Below are 11253 nucleotides of genomic sequence, written 5' to 3' on the forward strand. Positions count from 1 at the left end.
AATACGGAGCAAGAGGTGTGAGGTTGGGAAAGCCAGGAGGCGTGGACATGCTAATATGGAAAGGAAAACTGCCTAGGAGGGAGGAGTCAAGCAAGGGCAGAGGGTGTCAGGGATGAGCTACTGGTCCCAAGTAAAGCTGCAAGGCTTGTGTGTGTGTGGGGGGGGGGGGTGGCACACGCCTTTAATCCCAGCACTCCAGAGGCAGAGGCAGGTGGATCGCTGTGAGTTTGAGGCCAGCCTGGTCTACAAAGTGAGTTCAGGACAGCCACCTCGTCTCAGAAAACAAACAAACAAACAAAGAAGCTGCAAGGCTTTTCCATCTAACCATCTATGCCATGGTCCTTACAGCCTCTTTCCTGGTTGTCTTCTGGGTGAGCAATGAAGCTGAACTTGATAAGAGCAGGGACCTCCCCAAGCGCTGGGATCTGTGGGAAGGAGAACTGGGAAGCACCCTCCTGACCATCTACTCCTTCAGGCTCCATCTTCCTGACCCGATGGGAGCACATTTTTTATACCTTGGAGTTCTTTGACCTCGCCCGCCATCTCCTCATTGTGTTCCTCCTGGTCTTTCTGGACTACGCTGTCTTCTGGGTACTTGACCTGGCCCGGTACCACCTCCAGGGAGAGATTGTAGCCCGCAGTGAGTGTCTGCCCCTCCCTCTGTGCGCACTCACCCTATGCACCCCTCCCCCCACTGCGGCCTCCTCCTCGGGGACTCTGGATAGCTTTATTCACCCCTCCAGCTGCTGCCTCCTATCTGGGTCAAAGATATAGCATAAAAGAATAGAGCCGGGCGTGGTGGCGCACGCCTTTAATCCCAGCACTCGGGAGGCAGAGGCAGGCGGATCGCTGTGAGTTCGAGGCCAGCCTGGTCTACAAAGTGAGTCCAGGACAGTCAAGGCTACGCAGAGAAACCCTGTCTCAGGGTGGGGTGGGGGGTGGGAAGCTAAAAGTACAGGCTCCAAGTCAAACTGGCTTGGGTTCAAATCCCAGCCCTGTCCTTTATCAGGAGGTGATTTTAAGTAGAGCTGGGGACAGAGCCCCAAGCCCAGTACCTCAGGTCCAACCCCCAGCTCACTCCCACCCACCCACACAAAGGACAGATTGTCTAGCCGCCCAGAGCTTCAGTTTGCTCATCTGACCAATGGAGCAATGGCTGCCCTCTGGGTCACTGTAAGAAAGGAGACTGGTTTTGTTTAGCATCTCCTTGACATGGGCATGATTGAGACTGTGTCACAGGCCACGGAATGGAATTAACCTGAATCTGCGTGTCAGGACAACAAAGAACAGAAGAAAAAAAAAAAAGCAAAACGAAACCAAACAAATAAACAAGACGGCTCAGTGGGTAAAGCATTGGCCTGGAAGGCTTGGCCTGAGTTCAGTCCTCACATGCCCCCTTCAACAAAACACACACACACACACACACACACACACACACACACACACACGTGCACATGGACATGAACGCATAAATAGTAAATGAACAAATAAATAGAAAAAGAAAAATCAAAACTCCATACCAACATAAACCACAACAGTAAACCAGGAGTATCAGTCCTTCCCTGTAAGCCCAGCACTTGGGGGCCTGAGGCCATAGGAGCAAGGGATTAGGCCACACTAGAGACCCTGTCTCTAAAAACAAAGAAAACGGCTGTCAGCTTTCAGCCGTATTTCAGTGCTGCTGGGACGGTCACGAAGATTACAGCAGTGCCAGCCGGCTGGATTGTAGTGTTAGGACCTAGGCCAGACCTCAGGGTACTTGAACAGAGATCAGGGGTCTCAGATGAGGAGTGAGCCATACCTACGATCTGCCTGGCTCTAGTTTCCACCCTGCAGAAGGTGATGGAGACTGAGCCATGTCCACGAGTGTCCCTCACAGTATTTTTTGTGCCAGGCCCTGTGCTGGTGTCTATAAAGGTGGAAGGGACCGGCTATTCCGGGAATATTTTCCGTGACTTGGTGTCAGCTTTTGACATTCTGCAACAAGGCAACGTCAGTATACTGTCCCGACGCTGCAGCCTCCACCCCTCAGAACCAGATGCCAACAGTTACATCGTCATCGGTATTTCACCTCACCTGAGAGTGAAGATGGCGTGGGGGGAGCATGCGGACCAGGAGCGCGGCTGGTGCCTTGGGCATCGGCTGCTGCTCACTCTGTGCTGTGTTCCCAGGTACCATGTACGGCCTGACCTTCTTCGTCACTCTGTTTGGCAGCTATGTCAGCAGGCTGCGGCGTGTCATCTGTGCTTCCTATTACCCCTCCAGGGAACAGGTGAGGGAGGGGTCCATACCCAGCAGCTCTCTGCCACAGCCCTGATGCTAAGTTGTGGCTGTCTATCTTGGCTTTGAGAATACTGAAGTCCTTGGTAGCACCCATCTTTACTCCCCTACTGGAGCGCAAAGACCTGCGGTTCTCAGAATGTCAGGTGGAGCCAGGAGGAAGGATGTCCCTTGAACCAGGGCTTCCTGAGGCACATCTTGTCACCAAGGCTTTGCTCAAACCATAATGGTAGAGCCGTGTGACAACTGAGGTGTACTGGATGACACTGGCTGTGCAGGGACTCCAAGGAGGCAACATGAAGTAGACAGTTTGGTTATGCTGACAAGCACTTGAAGTAGATTAATTTCCTTTACTTAAGACATTTATTTATGGGCTGGAGAGGTGGCTCAGAGGTTAAGAGCACTGGCTGCTCTTCCAAAGGTCCTGAGTTCAATTCCCAGCAACCACATGGTGGCTCACAACCATCTATAATGAGATCTGGTGCCCTCTTCTGGCGTGCAGGTGTACATGTAAGCAAAACACTATACATAATAAATAAATCTTAAAAAAAAAAGACATTTATTTATTTATTTTGGTTTTTTGTTTGTTTGTTTGTGTTTTGAGACAGGGTTTTTCTATGTAGCCTTGGCTGTCCTGGACTCCCTTTGCAGACCAGGCTAGCCTCGAACTCACTGAGATCCACCTGCCTCTGCCTCCCGAGTGCTGGGATCAGAATGTGGGCCACTGCACCTGGCTCTGGAAGACAGGCTTTTATTATGTATACAATGTTGTATTTGTATGTACAACTGCACACCAGAAGAGGGCACCAGATCTCATAATAGATGGTTATGAGCCCCCATGTGGTTGCTGGGAATTGACCTCAGGACTTCTTAACCTCTGAGCCATCTCTCCAGTCCCAGGCCTTTTTTTTTTTTTAATTTAATTTTACTTATTACCAAGATTTATTTATTTATTTATTTATTTATTATTTACAGTGTTCTATCTGTATGTGAGCCAGCAGGCCAGAAGGCACCGGATCTCATTATAGATGGTTGTGAGCTACCCTGTGGTTGCTGGGAATTGAACCCAGGACCTTTGGAAGAACAGCCAGTGCTCTCATCCTCTGAGCCATCTCTCCTAGGGGTCCAAGGGTCTCAGTGGACTGTCCAGCGGATCTGGACAAATAAATAAATAAATAAATAAATAAATAAATAAATAAATATTTTTTAACAAAATTGGAAAGCAGGGACTGGAGAGATGGCTCAATGGTTAAGAGCAGTGGCTGCTTTTTCAGAGGACCTGAGCTCAATTCTCAGCAACCACATGGTGGCTCACACCCATCTATAATGAGATCTGGTGCCCTCTTCTGGCCTTCAGGTGTACATGCAGGCAGGACACTATATACATAATAAGTAAATAAATATTTTTTTTTTAAAAAGGTCGGGCGGTGGTAGTGCACGCCTTTAATCCCAGCACTCGGGAGGCAGAGGCAGGTGGATTGCTGTGGGTTTGAGGCCAGCTTGGTCTATAAAGTGAGTCTAGGACAGCCAAGGCTACACAGAGAAACCCTGTCTCACACACACAAAAAGAGTGGCTCACTTCACTTGGGGAGGTCCAGAAGGCTCCCTGGAGGAAAGAGAGTCCCAGGAGTTAGAAGGAAAGCACAGGCAGGGATTGGGGATGGGAGTAAGAGGGCATGCCATGGCAGGTGGACCAGGATCATGTGTGCCCATGTCCTGAACCACCCCCTCAGGAAAGGATCTCCCACCTCTACAACATGCTTTTGAGTCGTCGAACCAACGTGCTGGCTGCAGTGCACAGAGCAGTGACGCGCCGGGCAGCTGACCAGGGCCACACGAGTGTCCTTCAGGTGCTAGCCAGCCGGTGAGTCTATTGTGCCTCCCTATAAGAATGGGGTGATGGGGCTGGAGAGATGGCTCAGTGGTTAAGAGCACCATCTGCTCCTCCAGAGGTCCTGAGTTCAATTCCCAGCAACCACATGGCAGCTCACAACCATCTATACTGGGATCTGATGTCCTCTTCTGGCCTGCGGGTATATATGCAGGCAGAGCACTGTATACATAATAATAAATTAATTTTAAAAAAAGAACGGGATGACAACAGACAGAAAAGAGGCAGAGGTCAGAATGGGTCCCTGTGCTTCCCAAGGGAGAAGAAGTTGGCCAACCCACAACGTCCATGCCCTTGGAGGGAAATTAAAGACAAGAATTACATGTTTGGTTTTTATTTTATGTGGATGGGTGCTTTGACTGAACATATGTTGGTGTACCGTGTGCATGCAGTGACTGGAGAGACCCTAAGAAGGCATTAGATCCCTTTGCACTGGAGTTACAGATGTTGTGAACTGCTATGTGGGTCCTGAGAATTGAAGCTGGATCCTCTGAAAGAGCAGCCAGTGCTCTTAACTGCTTGGGCCATCTTTCCAGCTACTGAATAAGAATTCTTTGTTTGTTTGTTGACAGGGTTTCTCTGTGTAGCCTTGGCTGTCCTGGACTCACTTTGTAGACCAGGCTGGCGTCGAACTCACGGTGTTCTGCCTGCCTCTGCCTCCCGGGTGCTGGTGGTGCACGCCTTTAATCCCAGCATTTGGGAGGCAGAGGCAGGGGGATCGATGTGAGTTCGAGGCCAGCCTGGTCTACAAAGCAAGTCCAGGATAGTCAAGGCTACACAGAGAAATCCTGTCTCAAAAAACAAAACAAAAAATAAATAAATAAAATAAAAGATTTTTTAAAATGTTTACTTATGTGTATGAGTGGCTTGCCTGGTGCTCAGAGAGATAAGGAGGAAATATTGGAACCCCTGGAGCTGGAGTTACGAGTGACAGTGAAGCCATCACATAGGTGCTGGGTAGCAAAACCAGGTCCTCTGTAAGAGCAACAAGTGATTTTAACCACTGAGCCATCTCTCCAGCTCCAAAGAGCTAAAGATTCTTGGGAGTGAGGGATGACTGGAAAGAAGAAGAAGAAGAAGAGGTGGGATGGGCAGTGGAGGAACAGTTGCTACCATCAGAAAGATGGAGGTTAGGGCACTGCGGAGTCTCCCTCTTGGTTGGCTGTGGTGCGGGCATGGGAAAGGCTAGGGTAGCTAAGCTTGACCCCTGAGACCTTTCTTCTAAGGTGCCCTTTCCTGAGTCCGCTGCTCGGCCCTTTTATGCCGCATCAGTCCTACTGCCTGGGCTGTGGGCAGCCTGAGGATGATAAAGGGGGCATGGAGAGCTTTGTGTCCTGCAGTACTCCGGGCTGCAAAGGTAAGTACCCCTGTCCCTAAAGGTCTCACGGTACTTGCAGAAGACGACCAAGCATGGGTCTTCCTTTATGGAATTCTGTACCTTTCTGTGTCTGTACCCCGCCATTAGTACGCATCTTCTCATTTGCATAGCTCATTTGCTATGCATCTTCTCATTTACATAGCGCCTCCAGATCGCTCCTTACCCCCAGAATTGCCTTGATTCCCCGGATGAGGGGGTTCTGCAGCAGTTCCCTGGTGTGCATACTTGACACAGATGGTCCTTCCTGGGCTGGGATGGGGAGGAAAGGCCAAAGGGGTGTGATGGTTAGCTGGAGCCTCCTTTCCTCCGGCCTCCTCTAGGTCTCTACTGCCCTTCATGCTTTCGTCTCCTGGACAACACCTGCTCCGTGTGTGCATCCCCCCTCTCCAACGGGGGGCTCCTGGACCTAGAACTGTACGTCTTTCAGGGGTGTGGGAGGCTACAGTATGTGGGGGCAATGAGAATACTCCCCTTCTTCCAGGGATATCTGTGGGGTGCTGAGATAGTTTGGTTTCCTCAGGGACTCTAGTGATGAGGAGGGTCCTCGGCTGTGGCTGGCTGCAGCTCACAGAAGTGGCCCGGAGCAGGAACTGAAACTTCGACAACAGCTCGAGGAAGCACTGGACATGACTCTCTCAGACAAGTCCCGCCCAGAGTCCAGGTGAGCAGGAAGCAGGTGAGGACCGGGAGCGTGTTCTGTCACAGCTGCACAGGCTCCTTGAGTGTTGGCCCTTCTGCAGGGACTGGAGGCAGAGGAGACAGGACCAAGAAGACTGAGTGTGTGGAGTGACTGCTTCATGCCTGCAGGAGCTTAGCTTACAGTGGGGGGTTGGGGGTGGGGTGGGGAGTGGTGCCAAGAAAGGCAGCACCCCGGTGCATAGCTCCTCATAATATCTTCATGCTCTGCAGACGGAGATTCAAGACAGCCAGGGCTACACAGAGAAAGCCTATCTCAAAAAACCCAACCACTCTGGTGCCCCCCCAAAAAAAACCACCTTCACAGATCTGGGGTGTGGAGTGACACATGACTTCAGTTCCATCCTTTGGGAAGCAGAGGCAGGCAAATCTCTGTGAGTTCAAGGCCAGCCTGGTCTACAGAGTGACTTCCAGGATAGTCAGGACAGAGTAAGCCTGGTTCTTTTTTGTTTGTTTTGTGTGTGTGTGTGTGTGTGTGTGTGTGTGTGTGTGTGCGTGCGCGCGCGCGCGCGCGCGCAACACAAACAAAACCAGAACAACCCACAAACAAACGAAAAACACTTCACAGAACAGGAGAGACTCAGGCTGGTTTTGGGGGCAGCAGCCTGGTGGGCTGTTAGGGAGGTTTGCCAAGGGAGGAAGCTGTGGTCCGTGTGAGCTTGGGGAATGTAAAACATTCAGGAGGGTAAGTAAACCTAAGGGTGTGTGTGAGAGGGTGAGTGTGACTTTGTGCCTGGGTGTGGACCTCAGTGTTAGAGGGAGGGTGGGGAAAGACAGAGGAAGGCGTCCTTGGCCTTTGATGTTCTTGGGTATTTGAGGGGTGCATTCAGTTATCCGTTCTTGTTTCAGTGTTGAGACAGGGTCTCCATGTGGAGCGCAGAGACCTGCCTGCCTCTATCTCCTCTGCCCTGGGATTAGAGGTGTGTGTGATCTTTCCTGGCCTTGGCCTCCAGTGTTTTGCAGCCCTTCCTGTTTTGAGGGCTGGGATTACAGCTATACAGTCTACTTCTCTCTCTTCCTCCCCACCACCCCATTCCTTTTTCCTCCTCTTCCTCTTCCTTTGTGGTGCTAGTGAGTCTAATGCAGAGCCTTGTAAATGCAAAGTAGAGGGTTTTCTTGTGTTTGTTTGTTTTGTTTTTTGGACACAGGGTCTTACTAAGTAGTCCTGGTTTGCCTGAAATTCCACTCTCCCTGTAGATCAGGTTGGCCTTAATTTCAGAGGGCGATCTACTTGCTTCTGCTGAATGCTGAGATTAAAGGTGTTCACTCTTTTTTTTTTTTTTTCAAGACAGGGTTTCTCTGTGTATCCTTGGCTGTCCTGGACTCACTTTGTAGACCAGGCTGGCCTCGAACTCACAGCGATCCGCCTGCCTCTGCCTCCTGAGAGCTGGGATTAAAGGTGTGCGCCACCACCGCCCAGCTAAAGGTGTTCACCCTCATCACGAGGCCATTATCGTACAGGCTCACACACATACCCCACAGCTTAAATTCTTTTTATTTGTTGAAATAGGAATTTCCAGGCATGCACCACACCCTTAATCTCAGTACTCAGGAGACATTGTCAGGCGGATCTCTGAGTTCAAGGCCAGCCTGGTCTACAAATCAAGTCCAGGGCAGCTAGGGCTATCATGCAGAGAAACCTTATCTGGAGGCAGGGGGATGGCGGGTGGGTGGGGGTGAATGGATCTTTTTTTTTTTTTTTTTTTTTTTTTTACATAGCCAACAATGGCCAAGAACTTGATTCCCTAGGGCTGGGATTATCTGGGTGGTTCACACCCTGCTCAGGCGTGTAGTTTTCAAGGGTATGTGTGTTGAGGGGCAGGGGGCAAGGTTAGCTTGGTCTGTCTTAAGACACAAACAAGTCTGAGGCTACCTAGTGAGCTCCTTACTAGCCAGGTCATTTTGCCAAGACCAGAAAGACAAAAGGAAGGAGTGGGGCTCAGGGGTTAAGAATGTTTGCTAGCCCAGCCTGTGGGACTAAAGAGGCTGGTGGATCTCTGAGTTCCAGGCCAGTCTGGTCTACAGAGTGATGTCCAAGACAGCCAGGGATACACAGAAAAACCTTGCTTCCAAAACAAAACAAACAAACAGAAAGAACACTTGCTGCTCTTTCAGAGGACCCAGGTTCAGTTCCCAGCACCCACATGGCCGCCACAACTGTATTATTCCTGTTTCAGGGGACCCAACACCCTCCTTTGCTACCAGACATGCATACAGCACTCACACATATAAACAAACAAAACATTCATCTTTAAAATGTACATTATATATAACAAATATTTAGGGTCAGAGATGGCTGTAACACTTGCTATTCTTCTAGAGGACCTGAGTTCAGTTCTCAGCACCCATAAGCACAGCTCCAGGGAATCTGATATGTCTTCTGAGCAGGCCCTACCACAAGGCACATACTGATGCCGATGGACATACATTTACAATAATAAGATAAAAGACTGAGAACAAATGAAACGTTGGAACTACACTTAGGCTTAGGGCAGAAGGGGAGGCAAAACAGGCCTAATTTGAAGGCAGGTGTCGGTGTGTGTGTGTGTGTGTGTGTGTGTGAAGGGGGCGGGGCATCCAGCTAGAACCAGCCAGGGAGTGGGTACAAAGATGCCCGGCAGAGCTCTGGACTGCTGATGCCTCTCTAAGGAGTTGCTGATTTAAGAGGAAATGGGCTTGATCATCCCTGTTCCCTGGCAAGAGAGAGGGGGCAGGGGCAGAAGTGTAAAGAGCTCAGCTGTAAACCTGAGGCAAGAGGCTCCAGAGAGCAGGAGAGCGTAGCCCAGGGAAGGCCTGCTGTGAACAAGCAGGCTGGGACCAACTGTCACTCACTCCACAGTTGAGGACCCAGACCGCTAGTGTAGTTTGTGGGAACATTTTTCATAGCATCAGGATGGCTAAAACCAGATCACAAAGCAACTGACAAAGACTCAGAAAAGGGGGGGAGGGGGCGGCTGGAGAGATGGCTCAGTGGTTAAGAGCACTGCCTGTTCTTCCAATTCCCAGCACTCACATGGCAGCTCACAACTGTCTGTAACTCCAAGATCTGATACCCTTATACCACACACATAAATTAAAATTAAATATTTTTTTTAAAAGATTCAGAAATGTACTGTGTGGCTTCAGTACAACGGGCATGGTTTAGGGTCCCTTTAATATAACTTTTAGGATTAAAAATTAGATGGCTTCTAAAAATATGTAGCCCCTGGTGGGTCTTGTATTTGGTTATGTAGACCAGGCTGGCCTTGAATTCAGAGATCTGCCTGCCTCTGCCTCCCACTGCTGGGATTAAAGGCGTGTGTTCACTGGACTGTAATATTTACTTCTATAAGGGTCTTATTATGTGGTCCAAGCTGACCTTGAATTTGTACCCTTCTACCTCACTCTCCACAGAATAGAAAGTATGCGCTGCCATGCTTGGCTCTAAAAGAGGAAACTTGATGATAAATTGGCTTTACAGCCAGGCGTGGTGGCGCATGCCTTTAATACCAGCACTTGGAGGCAGAGGCAGGTGGATTGATATGAGTTCGAGGCTACCCTGATCTACAAAATGACTCCAGGACAAAGAAACAAAACCAAACAAAGAATTGGCTTTACGCAGGGCGTGGTGCTGCACGCACTTGAGAGGCAGAGACAGGTGGATCTCTGTGAGTGCAAGGCCAGCCTGGTCTACAAAGCAAGTCTAGGACAGCCAGGGCTGTTACTAGAGAAATCCTATCTTGTTTTAAAAAAATTGGCTTTACACCCAAGGGACACAGCACCAAAAGATGTTTTTACATCCTAGTACATGTAGGAAGTGGAAAGGAGAGTATTGAAGCCTGGGTACGTAGTCTAGTGGTAGAGCACTTGTTTATCATGCACAAGGTCTTGGGTTCAATCCCCAGGCCCGGACTAAGGTACTGGAGGGAGAGAGAGTCCAGGCGAATGTGGATGGGGTTAGGGTTGGAAGAGGGCTGCTCTGAGGCTGAAGGACTGAGGCTCTTCTGCACAGCTGAGCCTGCTCTAGACTGTTTTCCCTAAAGGTAGAAGGCAAAGATGCTTGCTGAAAGCAGAGATGGGACTGGGAGTGGCATACAGTTTTCAGAGTGGGTGGAAAAGGCTGAAATGTCTCCTGTGGGGAGGAGTGTGCAAAGAAGCTGGCCCTAGGAAGCTGAGGGAATCCTAGGTAGACACAAGGCCAGATGATAGACAACTCTCTATCTTCTTGGTTGGAGGTGAGGTTATTTTTGTTTGTGGGCAGGGAGGTCTTTGGTGATAGGGTCTCAACATTGCAGGCCAGGTTGGCCTGAAATGTGTAGGAATTGCTCAGTCTTGTCCTGCTGAAGGCTGATGACATGGTTTTTCTCCTGCAAATATGGCAGCCGTGAATTTGAGGGCTTGAAGACTCTTTCTGGGGGTTGGTGGGAGAAAGGGCAGGGCAGGAAGAGAACTGAGGCCTCCTCAGTCACTCACAGAAACGCTTGCATCTGTGGACACCCTGGCTGGGTTGGGGAGGAGCACTGACTGCCAAAGCCAAGTGCCGTGGCTCAGGCCTTTAATGCCAGCACACTAGAGGCAGAGGCCAGAGCATCTCTGAGATGGAGGCTGGCCTTGTCTACAAAGCAAGTTCCAAGACAGCCAGGGCTCTGAAGAGAAATCATGTCCCGACCCCATCCTCCCTGCTCCCCCCCCCCCGCCCCAAGAAAAAATAAGTAAAAGTAGGTGAACAGGAGGGCGGCAGCTAAGGCTTGAACAGCAGTGATGGTTATAGTCGCCCACCAGTGATGATTCTGCGCTTACTGGGTTCTTCCTTTCCTCCAGTGTCCAGGACAAAGAGGAAAAGCCTCAAAGGAAGCTCCAGCAGGAACTCCCAGAAGCTCCTCAGTTTGTGGGCCTTGCCTCACCTCCAGAGCCCCAGGCACCTTCTCAGAAATCCACTGCCTCCAAAGCCGCTCCCTCCCCAGCCTTCGAACCTCTGGACCCCTCCTACTCACCCCCAAAATAAAGGAACCAAAAGTGGACACAAGTA

The 11253-nt window shown here is 50.1% G+C and overlaps 1 protein-coding gene across 7 annotated transcripts in view; it reads left to right on the top strand.

The window, feature by feature from the left end:
* Positions 1-11250, top strand: part of DCST2 (DC-STAMP domain containing 2) — a 14455-nt gene extending 3205 nt beyond the window's left edge. For 6 of the 7 annotated variants that reach the window (XM_084769475.1, XM_084769476.1, XM_084769478.1 and 3 more), the window contains exons 8-15: positions 476-640; positions 1895-2062; positions 2172-2272; positions 4014-4144; positions 5398-5528; positions 5870-5963; positions 6070-6210; positions 11046-11250. In XM_084769475.1, the coding sequence (XP_084625601.1) occupies positions 476-640; positions 1895-2062; positions 2172-2272; positions 4014-4144; positions 5398-5528; positions 5870-5963; positions 6070-6210; positions 11046-11229 (1115 nt within the window). In that variant the 3' untranslated portion in view covers positions 11230-11250. Of the gene's footprint in view, positions 1-475; positions 641-1894; positions 2063-2171; positions 2273-4013; positions 4145-5397; positions 5529-5869; positions 5964-6069; positions 6226-11045 lie in introns of all 7 variants that reach the window. The other variant, XM_084769479.1, reaches the window with a different exon arrangement.
* Positions 11251-11253: the final 3 nt, after the last annotated feature.

The sequence above is a fragment of the Acomys minous genome (genome assembly GCF_964271855.1).
Source record: "Acomys minous genome assembly, chromosome: 19".
Classification (NCBI taxonomy): Eukaryota; Metazoa; Chordata; class Mammalia; order Rodentia; family Muridae; genus Acomys; species Acomys minous.